Source organism: Pezoporus flaviventris, unplaced genomic scaffold (genome assembly GCF_033815535.1).
Source record: "Pezoporus flaviventris isolate CSIRO_AGI_PZ_B2104156 unplaced genomic scaffold, CSIRO_AGI_Pfla_v1 ptg000129l, whole genome shotgun sequence".
Taxonomy (NCBI): domain Eukaryota; kingdom Metazoa; phylum Chordata; class Aves; order Psittaciformes; family Psittacidae; genus Pezoporus; species Pezoporus flaviventris.
Window position 1 is genome coordinate 3,211,512 of NW_026892677.1, and position 16,210 is coordinate 3,227,721.

Consider the following 16,210-nt stretch of genomic DNA (forward strand, 5'->3'; position numbering starts at 1 on the left):
AACAGATAAACAGCCAAAATCATCTTGCTCCTCCCTACTACTGATCCCTGGACAGCAGCCACAGCAGGAGATAGACACATTGACCACTGGCATGGTGACTGCCAGGTGGGATGAACAAAAGCAGAATCCTTCTGTAGAAGACACCAGCCTGGACCAGAGGAAAAGCGGCTCAGAAGTTTAGAGAGAGCAATGACCCAGGCTGCCACACACCAACAGGACACAAACATCTGCACAGACTGTCAAATAAACAGCAGCAAAGCCTGCTTTGATTTTATTTCTTTGTTTTATCCTTTTAACTTGCAAATGATGCTTGGAAAGATTTACAAGGGTTTTTTTTCCTAAGTGTCCCAGTTACAGAGTTTTTGCAACTGAACAGAAAAGATGTTTTCACCACAAAATTACCTGACCCAATTTCAGAAAAACATTAAAAATAAAAATTCCTAAGACTCCTTTTACTTCTTCTGTTATTTTGACAGCATGCAGTGAAACTGTTGGCTTTATTTATAGAAACAAAATATCTGATTTATAAATCTGCTCTTCACAAAGCAAGGAAAAGTGAGGATATGATTAGATCAGGAAACATTTATAAAACACATGATGATTTCATTCTGTCTGGATATTGAAATCATAGAATCCTGGAATGGTTTGTGTTTTACAGGACCTTAAAGCTCCTCCAGCTCCAACCCCTGCCACAGGCAGGGACCCCTTCCACTAGAGCAGCTTGCTCCAAGCCCCTGTGTCCAACCTGCCCTTGAACACTGCCAGGGATGGGGCAGCCACAGCTTCTCTGGGCACCCTGTGCCAGTGCCTCAGCACCCTCACAGGGAAGAACTTCTGCCTTATACCTAACCTGAACTTCCCCTGTTTCAGTTTAAACCCATCACTCCTTGTCCTATCACTACAGTCCCTGATAAAGAGGAAACTTCATCATATATGCTTACTTTAGACAAAAGTGAATGTAGGACACATTAGAAACTTGGTATCTTCCAGACATGAATTTACTCACCAGTTAAAATCCACTTCCCTCCACAGAGGATGTTCTGATCACTTTAGTTCATCAGCACATTAGGCATATAAAGTACAGCACAAGACGTGCCATTGTATCTGAACACTGAGCGTCTGGAGGTTGTTGAGAGTAACTTTAAGAAACTCCTTAAGCAGATGGTAAAATCAAGTAGCCAAACTCATATCATTAACAACATCTGGTTAATTGTCTACTGAGGTACCAGAGTCCATATCTTGGATTATAAATGGTAATTACTGACTGAATGCAGTTACTGATGATATTTTGATATTTCTGGTTGTAATCACAGCTTTTGCTGGTAAAGTGGGTGAGCAGAAATAGTGCAAGTTTGGCACTTCTTAAGGAATGAAGCACTAATAGCTGAAATCCAATGAGTTATTTACATCATAAGGAGGCTGAAGACTGGCTGGCCAAAAGCTTTTCCAGTCCCCAGGTGCTCAGTAATACAAACATGCTCCTCAGTATTCAAACTACTGCTTCTGGTTGAAGAGTGAGACATGATATCTCATTTTAAATCATAATGGAAAGTCATAAACGCATATAGAGAACTTGGGACCTAAAACTTGTAGTTAAAAAAGAACTTTGCTCAAATCTTGAGCATTGTTTGGAGAGTTAATACGTCTGAACTACTAACGTATGCAACCCATACTGCTGTCTTTTTGGGTGGATGTTTCCTTCACAATTTCCATTCTCTTCTGTTAAACAGACACTTTGTTTTATCAAATCTGCCTGTTAAGATTCTGGTCCAAGCTGGATACTATGCAAGTAGAGGAACAATGAGCTTAAATGGTATTTCTGAGCCAAATCCTTCAACATCACATTATAGCTAAGTGACTTCAGGGCACATGCGGCTGGTGGTGATGAGAAGCCAACAACTGTTGATGCTGCAGAAGCCAGTTTCAATTGTATTTTGAACGGAGGCAATATTTGCACTTCTCAGTTGACCTTAAAAATTACAGCTTCTTACCAGTATCAAATTAATAATGTCATGAAGGAAAAGAGTTATATATGGATTCCCCTTTACATACTACAATTTCTACTATATATGTGTAGGAGAAAACATGCTATACCAACTTCATTCTTTATCTTGCTGTAAAAGCACTGTTAATACACTATTACACCTCCATAAATACAGGGATAAGAATCCTGCAAGAAGCCACTGACAGCTAATGCATATTAGAATCATAGAATAGTTAGGGTTGGAAAGGACCTTAAGATCACCCAGACCTTAAGATCATCCAGTTCCAACCCCCCTGCCATGGGCAGGGACACCTCACAATAAACCATGGCACCCAAGGCTCTGTCCAACCTGGCCCTGAACACTGCCAGGGATGGAGCATTCACAACTTCCCTGGGCAACCCATTCCAGTGCCTCAGCACCCTCACAGGAAAGAACTTGCTCCTTATACCCAATCCAAACTTCCCCTGTTTAAGTTTTAACCCTTTACCCCTTGTCCTGTCACTACAGTCCCTAATGAAGAGTCCCTGCCCAGCATCCTCATAACCAAAGGCAGGAACTCCTGTATTTTAGAAGACCAAAGTTAATGAGCTATAGTCAAATATTACACATCCTGATGTGGTTTTAGGCATCAACACGTGGAAAACAGTGCTCACAAACCTGTTGCCATAATCGATCTTGGCTGTCACTTTCTTTTTCAGTTCCTTGAGCTCATCTTGGGGTAAGGTCCCAGAGAGTATTTGAGATCTCCACTCAATAAGATCGTATATCATGTGCCGCACACTGCGAAACATCTCTCTGTTATCCTGCTGTTTGGAGGAAGAAGATGGGTGGAAGTTAGTTCTGAAGTCTAGTGAGCACCTTTTGTATGCATATCATAAATTGCAATTATAAAATATTAACTTCAGAAGGGTAAGAGTCTACAAACAGCTCTAAAATAGGAGCCTTTCTATAGCACAGAACACTGAACACTCTTACACTCTGTTTTAGGTATCTAAATAAGTGTAAATGCTTGTGTGTTTTACCTTAAAACCTGAGTAATACTGTATTCAGAACAGGCATTCAAGGAAAAGGTATCTTTTCTTGGTTCAAAGAGTAACTTTCTTCAATGACCCTCTACACTAAGCAGAACAGCACTAAAAATGATGCATTTTAGCAGGAAGAGGCTCAAGTTCTGCGATACTCCATCTGCAGCAGATTAGAGCCCTTCCCCCTGGATAAGCTTTCAGAACAACACTTTAAAATGCCCCGGTGTGTAATGCCAAGTGCATCATCATCCTATGAGTCCACAGGTAAGAGCTGAGGGAAAGGGAATAACCAGGAAAGCACTAAGCCTTCTAGGAAGTGAAATACCTCAATTGTTTATAAAGGCTGGAACAATGGATATTAAATCATGCCAGCAGCATACACCGACTTTCCTTGGCAGCATTCTGCTAAGCTAGGACACAGGAAGATAAAGTTCCAGACTTACAATGGAAAGAACCTCTTTTCCAGAGTGTTTTCTACATGCATTTGAAAGCAAAAGACCAGACCTTTAACCACAGAACACCGTGGACAGTGCACATACACAACAATTTTGCCTCAAACAAACGATACCACACAAAACTGAAGTTGCAGAACAACAGCCTTCCTATTTTTATTGTGAAAGATGTCAAGACAATGCAGAGGCTCTGAATGCTTTGATCTTACCCAGAAGCAGACTCTTGCCATCTTCATAACCCTTCAAATCTAGGCCATTAGTTCAATACACTCTTAACAACAATACATCTTTCTAAACACCCTACATCAAGGAATTACTCAAGCTATACGTAGCTGCCTTCCTTTCAGGTGACACCTGGGCCTTATGTGACTGAGAACAACTGGAATGGTTAAAATAAAACTCTCCACTATCCATAAAAGACAACGCAAAACTGCAGAAGGTGCAGGAAAAGACTGTAACGACTTGGACTTGGGAGGGGAAAACTGTGAAACTTAAAGACTGCAGTCTGTTCAGATTATCAAAAAGCTGATTTGATTATAGTGTGAGAACCTTCACAGAGAGAAAATACCCATTATTAAAAGCTCTTTAATGTAGCAGAGAAAGACACAACAGGCACATATGGCTGGAAGCTAAATACAGACACATCCAAATGGGAAAGAGTTTCATGATTTCCAATGCTGCAGGCAATCGTGAACCAGTGAGATAAAGAACATGCCACGTCCTCTGCTATCTGAAAAGCAAAACAATGCCTATGCAATATTCAAACGCAATTACAAACAGAATAAAGGAATAAATGTGGCAATTTAATGATTTCTGGTACTGATGTGGACAAGACAAAATATCTCTTTAGTCTGCAAACTGACCAGTTTGTAACCAGCTGCTTCCAGTAAACCAAATCTGCCTTGACAACACAATCCCAGTGCACCAATGCTCCTTTTGGCCACTATCCACGTTCAATTAATCTAACAGATAGCCTTGAGATATAGGTACTATAAACTCATTAAGTGATCCAGCTACTTGGAGTAAAGCTGTAACAGGGATTGGAACCCTTTCCCCTACCAAATTGATGAAACTGGTAGGCTCACACCTTGCATGCTCTTGAATTCAAAGTTGCCAGCACTGCTGAAGTATCTTTTAGCTGTTCATGTGTCTTCATGGAGGTAAATGCATGACAAATGAGATGTTAAACATTAATGGTTAGAACAACTGATTGTCACACCAAGGGAATTTTACAGTTTCCTAAGAGCTACTGCTATCAAAACCACACAGAAGTCTTGGGAAGGAAACGTCCAATTCCCTCCTTATTTAAGTACACCACAACCAAGCCTTGTACAGTTCTGCAAGTGGAATTTCTCTAACATTAAACAATAGCAGATTTCATACTCAGGATAATCCCCACAAAAAGACATCAGGGTCAAAATGCAATCCTTAACAGCACACAGCAGTGGAGCAGAGGGCAGAGCTATTCCCAGTCCCCTCTCAAGCTCCTCCTGGTTTGCTTCTGCCCATTGACTTCTTCCTTGCGCCTCAACACAACCTCTCTAGTATTAAAACTCTCTAACACATTAATCTGCCTCTCCTCATATATTACCTTTCTCTCATCTACTGCAATTTTACATCACTTCCAGCTTTTTTAATCTTTATTTTCATGGACACAATCAAAGGCCACATTAGTCAATACACACATCTTAATTTCCAGCTTGAGCTTTTATAATAGAAGATTTTAAACACGCTTAAAGGATACAGAGACTTGACATTAAACCTTACTTTATATACAAGACCTTCCATGTTCCCATTACCTTCTTACAGTGACTTTACAATGAGAACATGAATAGTTTGAGCTATGGTACCTCACACCCTACAGCATGCTGCTGTTTTCCATCTGAACTGTACTTTTAACCACACATTTGAACACTATTTAAACCTTACAAGCACTTTCATATGTGTAGTTTAATGGCTATTGTATCTCTATTATCCCATCTGAGGTACTATCAATGCAAATGCTTATTGCTATGAATTTCTAACAGTAATTCTTATGTGCTTGGAACTTCAGCATATGAAAATAGTCAGGTAGGTAACTTGAGATCAGGATAACTGGGAACAACCAACTTCAAGCACAAGAATACCAAGGTAAAAGGCCTTTTCAAAGGTATAAGCTTACACCCACAAATTAGAAGTCAACTACTCAATCCTTTCCTAACCCAGACCAACAACCTTAAGAACTGCCCTTCATCTCTCTGATACAATTCTATGTCAGATTTTTCCAGATATCTGACATATGATACAGATATAAGACATATACATCTTAAAAATCCAACTTTTGTGCAATAGTACCCTAGGAAAAATGGGTCATAACTGCTCAACAAATTATTGCCAGAACAAGGCAACGCTCTAAAAAACTGATTTTGCAGAAGAAACACACAGTATTTGAGAAAACACTCAAAAGAAACACTACTGAGATTTGTGCCTTAATATAGGAGATGCTAAACAGCTTTCCAGCAATAAAAGTAGGCTTTAGAACAGCAACAGAAGTGCAATTTCATTACTAGTTCCTTCATGCTTCTGACTGTACCTACCACAGCATCACTCTTCTGGTAAACCATATTCTATTGCAAATGTTTTATATTGATACTTACAACATATAACTGGCGCCATATTATGGACCATTCCCGCAGCGTTGTGGTAACCTCCTGAATCAAAGGGAGCTCGTTGGGTATCACCGTTTCATGTTGTCTTAAGAGGGAGAGAAAAGTTTGAATTAAGCAGCAGTTTTGGGTAGAGTGGCAGGATCACTCTTAAGGATCTCTTGATTTCCAAAGACAACCCAATAATGGCAGTGTTGAAAATAACACTGCTTATAAATTTGGAAGTTAATATTACAGAATCACAGAATCCCAGCCTGGTTTGTGTTGGAAGGGACCTTAAAGCTCCTCCAGTTCCAACCCCTGCCACGGGCAGGGACACCTTCCACTAGAGCAGCTTGCTCCAAGCCCCTGTGTGCAACCTGGCCTTGAACACTGCCAGGGATGGGGCAGCCACAGCTTCTCTGGGCACCCTGTGCCAGCGCCTCAGCACCCTCAAAAGCAACCGAGCTGAAAGCCAGATATACACAACCCACAGTGCCCTGAGATTAACGTGCAATTGTTTTCCATCATACTGGTCTTGCAGAGAAAAATTAAGCATGGAAGTCATCACCATTGAGTTTTTGTGCAACTCGTTTTGAAATGATGTGCCATGAAAGTAAGAAACAACAGCTAGATCTTTTAATATTTCACAAGTGGGGTACTTAAAGGCAGTTCTGTAATCAGCAAGAAAGATGTCATTATGCAGCAATCTCATGATTAGTAGTTCGATCATTTACATATTTAACAGTGGATAAAAATAAATCGGGCACAAAGGAATATAATACTCGAATCCTGTTTCACTCCATTTCCTGGCTAATTATTTATTAATTTCACTCCACTTTTTATTTTATTTTCCCTGGGATTTGTTGGAGGTTTTTTCCCCTGTTTTTTAAACTAAACTTTTCCACCAACATTGGGAACTTTCACATCCCTGTCCAGCAAAGCTGATTTGATAAATAAACATCCCGACTCTAACAGCTGTTGAGTGACAAAAACCAGCCCACACTGTTTAGTGTCACACACATAAGGAGCAGGAGAATCAGAAAATGAACAATTTAATGGAACTCCCTGGTAGGTCAGAAAGCAGTGCCTGGGTAATTGCCTTCAGTGAGGAGTCCAGTCTACAGCATTCACTGAAGAAGGAATTAAGACACTACTTAAATTTCATCTGCATAAGAGAAAGGTATGCCATATCAAAGGCCTCTTGGTGTATTAAGTGTACCAAGCAGAAGCCATAAGACTCAAGGGCTGGAAGAAGCTGGGAAAACTGAAATCAGAACTAAAGCAGAGGGCAGGGTGTGCAGGGAGTTAATGTAGGGAATTCTTAATCCCGAGAGTAATAAAAGTTATAAAGAAAAGTGGGAAATCATTAATTCTTCCAAAATGATTACATGACTATAGACAAAGTTATGCTTTAGCTCAACTACACGACAGTGCGGATAAGGACAGCGCTAGCCAGAAGCACTGGTGAGGACAGCACCTTCAAACTTGAGGCGACTTACCAAATTAAAGCACTGCCATAAAGAAATCCACAATTTCGCCACCAGCTCTTTAACTGACTGGGAATAAATGTAAATTATCTGATAATACACCAAAATTACACCTATACAAAGAGGAAAATTGATTCTTATTATCCTCAAATCAAACTTACCCTTTGCCTTCAACTATTGCTTCCTTAAGATGAATATAGGAGGCAGGAAATATGCCCTTTGAGAGGGAGAGAGAGGAAAAAAGATGTTTTAAATATGTTACACATAACATAGTTGCATCTATTACCTAAAAATATGCCCAGACTCATTGCCAGGGCTGCATCCTCTTGAGCATCAGAAGAGTTGTGTTGGGTGTTCTGGGGTTTTTTAATGTATATTTAAGCTTTATTTGCATGTCTTTTCAACAAGCTGTTACTGTACCCTTGCCAAATACAAACTTAAGTGGTTTTAATCCCATCTTCACTCTATTAAAGAAAACAGGAGACACCCCCTGCCAATAAGTGGCCTTGCAAAGAGGTGTTTCCTCCCCCAGTTCAAGATAGTTCGTCACTGTTCTCTAGGTCCCTGGATGATACCTGCTATGAAAATTAAGGCAGCTTTCCATTTCAAAGGGTGAAAGAAATAGGATTTGACATAGACTTAACTCCAAAATGACTTTTTGTCTGTAATCCAGGTCTGCTGCTTGCTTTTCCTCTTATCTAACCAAGCTTCCTTATGTAATGTACTGTGTTCTACCACCAACCTATCACGTTAGTGTAGTGCTGCAAGCAAAAAACCTCTTCAGATAGAATTGCAAAAAACCCAGAACTGCTTTCCTTGAAAAAAATGTTCTAAATTAAGATTCCAGAAATACAATAATATTTTCAAAATAGTGTAAGCTCATATTCAAAAAGTAACTCAAGCCAAGGTGAGAAAGCTCCTTCACCTCACCGTTTGAGGCAGTAGTTCAGCTTTCTTTCTTTGGTTTGGGTTGGAAGGGACCTTAAAGACCACCTATTTCCAAGCCCTTATCATGGGAACATGGAAACATAAAGCCTTAGAAAGCAACAAAAACTAGGGGGCTGGGGCTGAGTCTTTTTGTCCCAGTAAAAGAAAGCAAACACTGCGTTTAGCAGCAGTCAGACAAATGCAGCAACACGTGGGATTCATTTAAGCCAAGAAGACTGCCTAACTGCTTCTTAGGCTGCACAAGGCATGTTCATTAAACACACTGCATAAGAGATTTAGTGTATTTCCAAGAAAAGAAAAATGTCAAAATAGAACAGAACAGGCCTGGGTAGGAAATGGGTGGGATAAACCACACAACTCAGCTCTGTAGTCCTAAGCATGCAGGCGCAACACAAAATGCACCTCTGTAGGCAAACATTACATTTCAAGTGGTTCATTTGAAGTGGAAAAAGATGCAGAATCAGAAGGCATTTAATTCTGGTTAATTACTACTATAAAAGAAAACGCTCAAAAACTAAAATGCAAAGTTACAACCAGTATTTGTGATGTTTCTTTTTATTCCAGCGAGGCTGCTATAACAGCAACCCTTTATGTATACTGAAAGCCTACCAACGAGGCAAAATTACACTGGAGAAGGCTATTCCTCCTGAAAATCACAATGTAGAGCCCCATATCACTTTGCAAAGTGCAGTTGTGTTTTATGAGTAAGACATTATTTCACAGACAGCAATGCAAAGTGGCAGCCTCTAAACAGATCAACTGGAACATTAAAGTTCTGAACTTACTGAAGCAAAGGCAGAAAACAAGCTGATGCACATCAAGTAGCTGTACATATATATAGGTACAGCTATGTATATATGTATACATATATATGCTCTTCTTCCTATACATACTTTCTTCTCTATATATTCTTTTTATACATATCCTCTTCTTCCTGCACCTATATATATGTAGAGATATATATGCACATACATAGCTGTATATATGCATATTTTTGCAATTTAAACTGCACAAACTAGGTATCCAACACAGATTTTTGGGCCTAAAATAAGTTACAATTAACTTAAATTCACATTTACAAGAGGTCGAGGCACACAGGTAGGTAGTAGAGATCAGTGGACACGTGGTGAACCGTTCCCATGCTGTGCCATAAACACACACCAAGATCTCCATTACAGCAACACACCCAATGCCATAATACGTATCTATCCAAGAGGAAAAAGAGCATCCCACTCCTGCAGCACTCACCTTCTTGGACTTTTTTCTTAGTGTGTAACCTCTGTACCAACCTAGGAGGGAAAAACAAGGAAAAAGCATTAAAAAGGTCATTAATGTCACCTACAAGCTGCACCTTCTCAGCTCAACAGCACCTTGACATGCCTTCTGGTCATGCCAACATGCACAGCCCACCTGAAGTTCTCTGGGGGACTAATATCCAAACAAGTCATGCTGGAGGCTATAAAAATGAAACTGATGGCAAAGACATGACAAAGATGGCATTTTCCATGATGTATTTAATTGTCATTCCTTTAAGTTTGATTACAATGTTCCAACATAAAACAAAACCAACTGAAGAGTGTTAAAACCAAACAAGTCAATCAGTACATTTTTGTAAAGTTAAAACCTATGCAAGTCCCAGAAATTACAAGTTTCCAAATGTGGATCGGCTGTTTGTCATCCCAGCAGAAAACAAGGATACTTTGGGATTTATGATTCACCAAAATACGAAAGCACAGAGCCCTACAGCCCTAATTCATTATAAAGCAGAACATCCATCTCGCAGCACCCCCAATGCTGCCTCATCATTCAGCCAGTGCCACTCTACCAGACAGGTGGCCATGTCTGGAAAACATGCCCCATTTATTGCACTCCCAAGTTCAGGACGCATCTGCAAGCAATCACCATTACTGCTTTTAGCGTTTCTGCAGCCATCACATTCCAGTGCGGCTGGATAACCAAAGCAAACCCAAAACCCTACAAATGATGGTTGTTTTGCCTCATGGAAGATCCAGTGCCAGGGAAAGCGGATGAGATGAACTTCTCTGTGAGGGTGGTGGGACAAGGCCAGGTTGGACACAGGGACTTGGAGCAAGCTGCTCTAGTGGAAGGTGTCCCTGCCTGTGGCAGGGGTTGGAGCTCGATGAGCTTTAAGGTCCCTTCTAACACAAACCATTCCGTGATTCTGTGTGTATTGCTCCCAGTCCAGCACTAGCTCACTTGCACCCTTGCACTGGGGCCATCCTGTATTTCAGTTTGGCTGTGCCATAGCTCACTCCTGCCTGTCCAGCACCCAAGGGAACCCCACAGGTGACCAGAGCTACCCTCTGCAGCGTTTGGAAGACTGAACCTGGGTGCCAAAGCACCCACTCCAGCACTGAAAACTAAGGTTTTGTATACCAAAGCATCCCTTTCCAGAGATCAACACAGGTGAGGGCTGGGGCACGGCAAAGCAGAAGTGAAGACTACAGCCCCACTCATGATTACAAACAGGACAGGAGGAACACATAAGGAAGACAACACATGCAGATAAATTCATTATCTGCACTCTGGGACACAGAAATACAAATCAAAGTCTCAAACAGACAGGAGTTTTCAGGCTCCTCTCCAGCAGCAAAAGGTGACCTGATTCATCATCTTTGGGCTGCATCAGAAGCCTGACCTCTATGATCCTTTGGGTTTGGCTTTCTGCCAAGGTCATCTTTAACCTGATGTCTACAACCATCACAACTGGTTTCCCTACAGAGGCTGCAATAGCCTCCCATTTCACACTTCCGTTCTTCCCAGAGGGATATCAACAAGAACTGCTGCTGAAACCACCATGCTGTTTCTGGTTCAGGTGCAAAGAAGGCAAAGCATTTCTGCTAGAGCTTCCTCCGCAGCCATACACAGATTTCAATCCTGTTAAAGAACTAAATTCCCTAAACCAACACTTTGAAGTCCTGGAGTCTAAGCTGATAATCACCATGACTCTGATCAAACACACTGTGCAAGCTAAAGAACATACAATCATAGGATCTCTTCCACCTCACTTCTCCCATCCCACCTTCTCTGCTGATTCAGGACATCGCGCTGCACCTGCAGATTGAAGAGCCATACAGCAAATACAGCTCCTCACCACTGAACCTCTGCTTCCTATATAGCAAGCAGTAAGAGCAACAAGGTACTGCAGATAAGAAAGCAGCCAAAATTTGCCCTGGAGAACTGGTTACGCTCTTACTCATCGTCAAGGCCCTGATGGGGCAAAGCAAGTCCAACCAGGCTCTTCATTGGCAGCCATCATCTAAATGGAGTTCCTGCTGGGTGTCTAGCCTGTAGCTATGCAGTGGGGAGCCCAGTTTCAGAGAACTAACTCTCACTGGTTCAAATGGAGGCACCAAGGCTTGCCACGACCACACATATAAAAGGGCAACATCATTTAAACACAAGAAGTCATCTCTACTCAACTACCCAAAACAGAGCTACTCTTTTTCTCAGTTCCTCATCTGTAAGACGAGGGCAGCTCTCTCCTACAGCCAGCCGTCCGCTCCAATACCAACCACCTCCCTGTCAAACACGAATTAAAGACACTGAAGTCACAAAATTCAGCTGGATCCTGCCCCTCTGCTGTGCTCTGGGGAGACCCCCCTGAAACCCTGATCCAGCTCTGGGGCAGCAGCACAAGAGGGACGTGGAGCTGTTGGAGCGAGGCCAGAGGAGGCCATGGAGATGCTGCAAGGGCTGGAGCAGCTCTGCTCTGGAGCCAGGCTGAGAGAGCTGGGCTGGGGCAGGCTGGAGAAGAGAAGGCTCCTGAAGGGGAGACCTGAGAGCAGCTCCAGTACCTAAAGGGGCTGCAGGAAACCTGGAGAGGGGCTTGGGACAAGGGCCTGTAGGGGCAGGCCAAGGGGAATGGCTTTAACCTGCCAGAGGGGAGACTGAGATGAGCTCTTAGGCAGAAGCTCTTCCCTGGGAGGGTGCCGAGGCGCTGGCACAGGGTGCCCAGAGAAGCTGTGGCTGCCCCATCCCTGGCAGTGTTCAAGGCCAGGTTGGACACAGGGGCTTGGAGCAAGCTGCTCTAGTGGAAGGTGTCCCTGCCAGTGGCAGGGGTTGGAGCTGGAGGAGCTTTAAGGTCCCTTCCAACACAAACCAGGCTGGGATTATATAGTAGTACATAAATAGCATGTAAGTATAATATAGCCTCTGTTTTTAGGCAAGCAGCGTCTAGTCCTTGACACTAAAGAATGCAAAGGCTAAGGGAACGTGTGAGCTTGTAATAACACTGAGAAGGTATCCTAATGCGCCTATCAAACCCCATTATGACCCTGCCTAATTTTAGTTCTTTAGTTTGTAACCTCAGCAGTTTTGGACATCATGGAAAGAAATAAGAAATTAAGAGCCCAAAAACTGAGGGCAGAGAGACCAAACCCCTGGGGTGTCAAACACACAGCCAAGAGCGCTGAATCCTCCTCACTCTGTTCACAGCCAAGATGGTTTCAGACAAATAGGAAAACAGACTGATGCCAGAAATACTGTTCTAAAGTGACCAGAGCTTTTAAGTGCTTCTTGATGTGTTACAGGGTTTCTAGCCTCACCCTTAAAAATACTGTGGGATGTAACAGCTAGAAAAGTGCATCCACATAAATGTCCAACAAGGAAAAGGGACCAATGAAACATTTGTGTCTGTTAAAGCTGCAAGACACTCAAATATTTAGAATAGAATCACACAATGGTTTGGGTCAGAAAGGACCTTAAGATCATCCAGTTCCAACCCCCTGCCATGGGCAGGGACACCTCACACTAAACCATATCACCCAAGGCTTCGTCCAACCTGGCCTTGAACACCGCCAGGGATGGAGCATTCACAACTTCCCTGGACAACCCATTCCAGTGCCTCACCACCCTTACAGGAAAGAATTTCCTCCTTAGATCCAATCTAAACTTCCCCCGTTTCAGTTTGAACCCATTACCCCTTGTCCTATCAGTACAGTCTCTAATGAAGAGTCCCTCCCCAGCATCCCTATAGGCCCCCTTCAGATACTGGAAGGCTGCTATGAGGTCTCCATGCAGCCTTCTCTTCTCCAGGCTGAAGAGAATTTATTCTTGTTTCTCTTGAATGATACATCTATTTCCTACATAGTTACCCAGATAAAGTATTTGCTGCATTTGAAAAAACAAAGAAAATCCCCCACAAAAAAAAACTTGTAACCAACAACTGCGTGTTCCCACAGTATCGGGAATAACTTCTTTGGGAACCCAAACTCCGCACAGCATCACTAGAAATGACAGTTCAATCTCGGCTTTAGGGCTTATGTACTGTTACATTTAATTGCTATTCACCTTAATCCGCCACATCTATTGATCAGATATTCCCTTTTGCCCGTTCCACCACATAATGTAAAGGAACAGAATTCAGACAATAAAGATGTGGCAAGCGCTGATTCAGAACACGGTAAAAATGTGGTTTGGGATATCTGCTATGAAATGCAATTGCTCTGTCCTGCAGGATGAAGGCTATTTATGAAGTCATAAGCTTTGCTGCTCAGCTTTCCATTTAAGGCTCACATTAGGAGTGACAGAAAGTTTTCCATCTGAAAACTGAAGTTGTCTGTAATCCTACCTGATAGAAACACATTAATTTGACTGTCAACATCAATGACTCTAGAAACTAGCTTCATTTTTCCTTTGGTTCCTGGAAGAACAGAAAACTTGACGATTTAAGAGTAAAATCAGAGAATCAGACTGGTTTGGGTTAGAAGGGGCCTTAAAGCTCATCCAGTTCCAACCCCCTGCCACGGGCAGGGACACCTTCCACTAGACTGGGCTGCTCAGATGTGCCCATTCATTTCCAGTCTCTTAACTCCTGCAAAAATATAGGCTGATTTCTAAAAGCCCTTTATAGGACCTGCACATTGAATTTGTCACAAAAGCTTTTTTCTGCATTCAAGGAAATAAATAAAGTGGGTTTTGACTAAAATTTAAAAGATTAAAATGTTTCAGTAACAAAAAAAAAATTCTAAAATAAGCTTTACACATAAAAAACAAATAGTATTTTAAACACATAAATAAAGTCCATCTTAGCAACCAATTCCAGTACATGGTAGCAACATGATATCCTACAGAAACCTGCCTGTTCTTAAAACAGGTCTTCAGCACTAGCCACAAGACCAAGCCCTCTTAATTTCTCAATGTCCTCCCTTTGCAGAGAGCAGAGCAACTGAGCAAGGATTTTACCATAAGCTTTTCTTGCAGATTCAGAAGAAAGGAAAGTAAGAAACAAACAAACCAACCCTACAATCTACCACTTCAAAGCCCATGGACACTAGTAAGTCTTCAGAGCTATCCTTATGTCAGAATTACTCCAAAAACCTATTTCAACAATGCTACGGTAGGATGCCAAGAGCAGAATACATAATACAGCAGATACCTATGAAAGAAGCCAGCTTTTTCCCCCACAATCTTAAATACAGGGAAGGGGAAGCAGAATCAGAGATGCTCAGCAAAAAAAGGCATTACTGACTCTTCAGATGACTTCTCTGTCCGTGCTCATATTATGTTCATACTTAGTGGTGGATTTCACAGAATCACAGAATGGTTTGGGTTGGAAGAAACCTCTGGAGATCATCCAGTTCCACCCCGGACAGGTCCACTCAGAGCAGCTTACATAGGCAAGTATCCAGGCAGGTTGGGAATGCCTCCTGACAGGAAGATTCCACAACCCCCTACGCAGCCTGCTCCAGGGCTCTGCCACCCTCAACGTAAAGAGGTTCTTCCTCATGTTGAGGTGAAACTTCTTGTGCTTCAGCTTATGGCCATTACTCCTCTTCCTGTCTCTGTCCACCACTGTAAAGGGTCTGGCACCATCCTCCTCGCACCCACCTTTGCACTGGACTCAATGATCTTAAATGTCTTTTCCAACCTAAATGATTCTATGGTTCTATTATTAGGGTATTTTTCTTCAGCTTGATCCATCCCACTACAGCCTAACACAACCCTGTCATGGACGGGACCAATGGCAGGGAAGTTGCCAGGCAGACACCTGGACACCATCACACATGGTCTGAAACCTCCTGGGGCACAATCTACACAAGTTCCATATAGAGAAACTTGGAGATCAAAGAGCTCAAATAATTACCTAATAACGGCAGCTCTGTGAACAAAAGAGATAAGAATTATGGCATCTAATTTCCCATCACAGCAGGTACATAATGAGTAATCATTGTATGAAATGTTTGGAAGAACATTAACTTATTTGCATTTCTTTTAACATGAACTCATCCCATGTGCTTGAAGCCAAACAACCAGGAGGGTGTGAAGGGCTTTATTATTCAAGTCAAGGGGAGAAGTGAGTCACATCCACTGTCCCACTTAGCTGGCAGCAGTCATCATTTCATACGGTTTCATGTACGCTACTCAGGATTCAGAGCTTCTCCCACATTCATTAAATAAATCTATTTATATATTAAAAGTACAAAGCTGCACAATATTTAAATCATTCCATTTGCATGTGAATTTTTGCATTATTAGACTTTTATTAGAGCATATAACATCAGACAGAGGAAAGATTACTTTGCTTCAAGTGAAACTTGGCAACTTGAGCTCTGTAAGAAAATGCCAGCCTAGGAATAATGACAAAGTTCATTTGCACAGTGATGAGTAGAGCTTGTTACTTCTGTTGAAATAGCATTGTTTGTTTCAGTAAATATAACGATA

The 16,210-nt window shown here is 41.9% G+C and overlaps 1 protein-coding gene across 2 annotated transcripts in view; it reads right to left on the reverse strand.

The window, feature by feature from the left end:
* The window catches only part of DOCK1 (dedicator of cytokinesis 1), a 315,244-nt gene that overhangs the window by 274,811 nt on the left and 24,223 nt on the right, over window positions 1–16,210 (reverse strand). For both annotated transcript variants that reach the window (XM_061478569.1, XM_061478568.1), the window contains exons 3-6: window positions 9,773–9,813; window positions 7,738–7,793; window positions 6,099–6,195; window positions 2,643–2,791 (exon numbers count right to left, since the gene is read on the reverse strand). In XM_061478569.1, coding sequence (XP_061334553.1) covers window positions 2,643–2,791; window positions 6,099–6,195; window positions 7,738–7,793; window positions 9,773–9,813 — 343 coding nt within the window. The remainder of the gene's footprint in view (window positions 1–2,642; window positions 2,792–6,098; window positions 6,196–7,737; window positions 7,794–9,772; window positions 9,814–16,210) is intronic.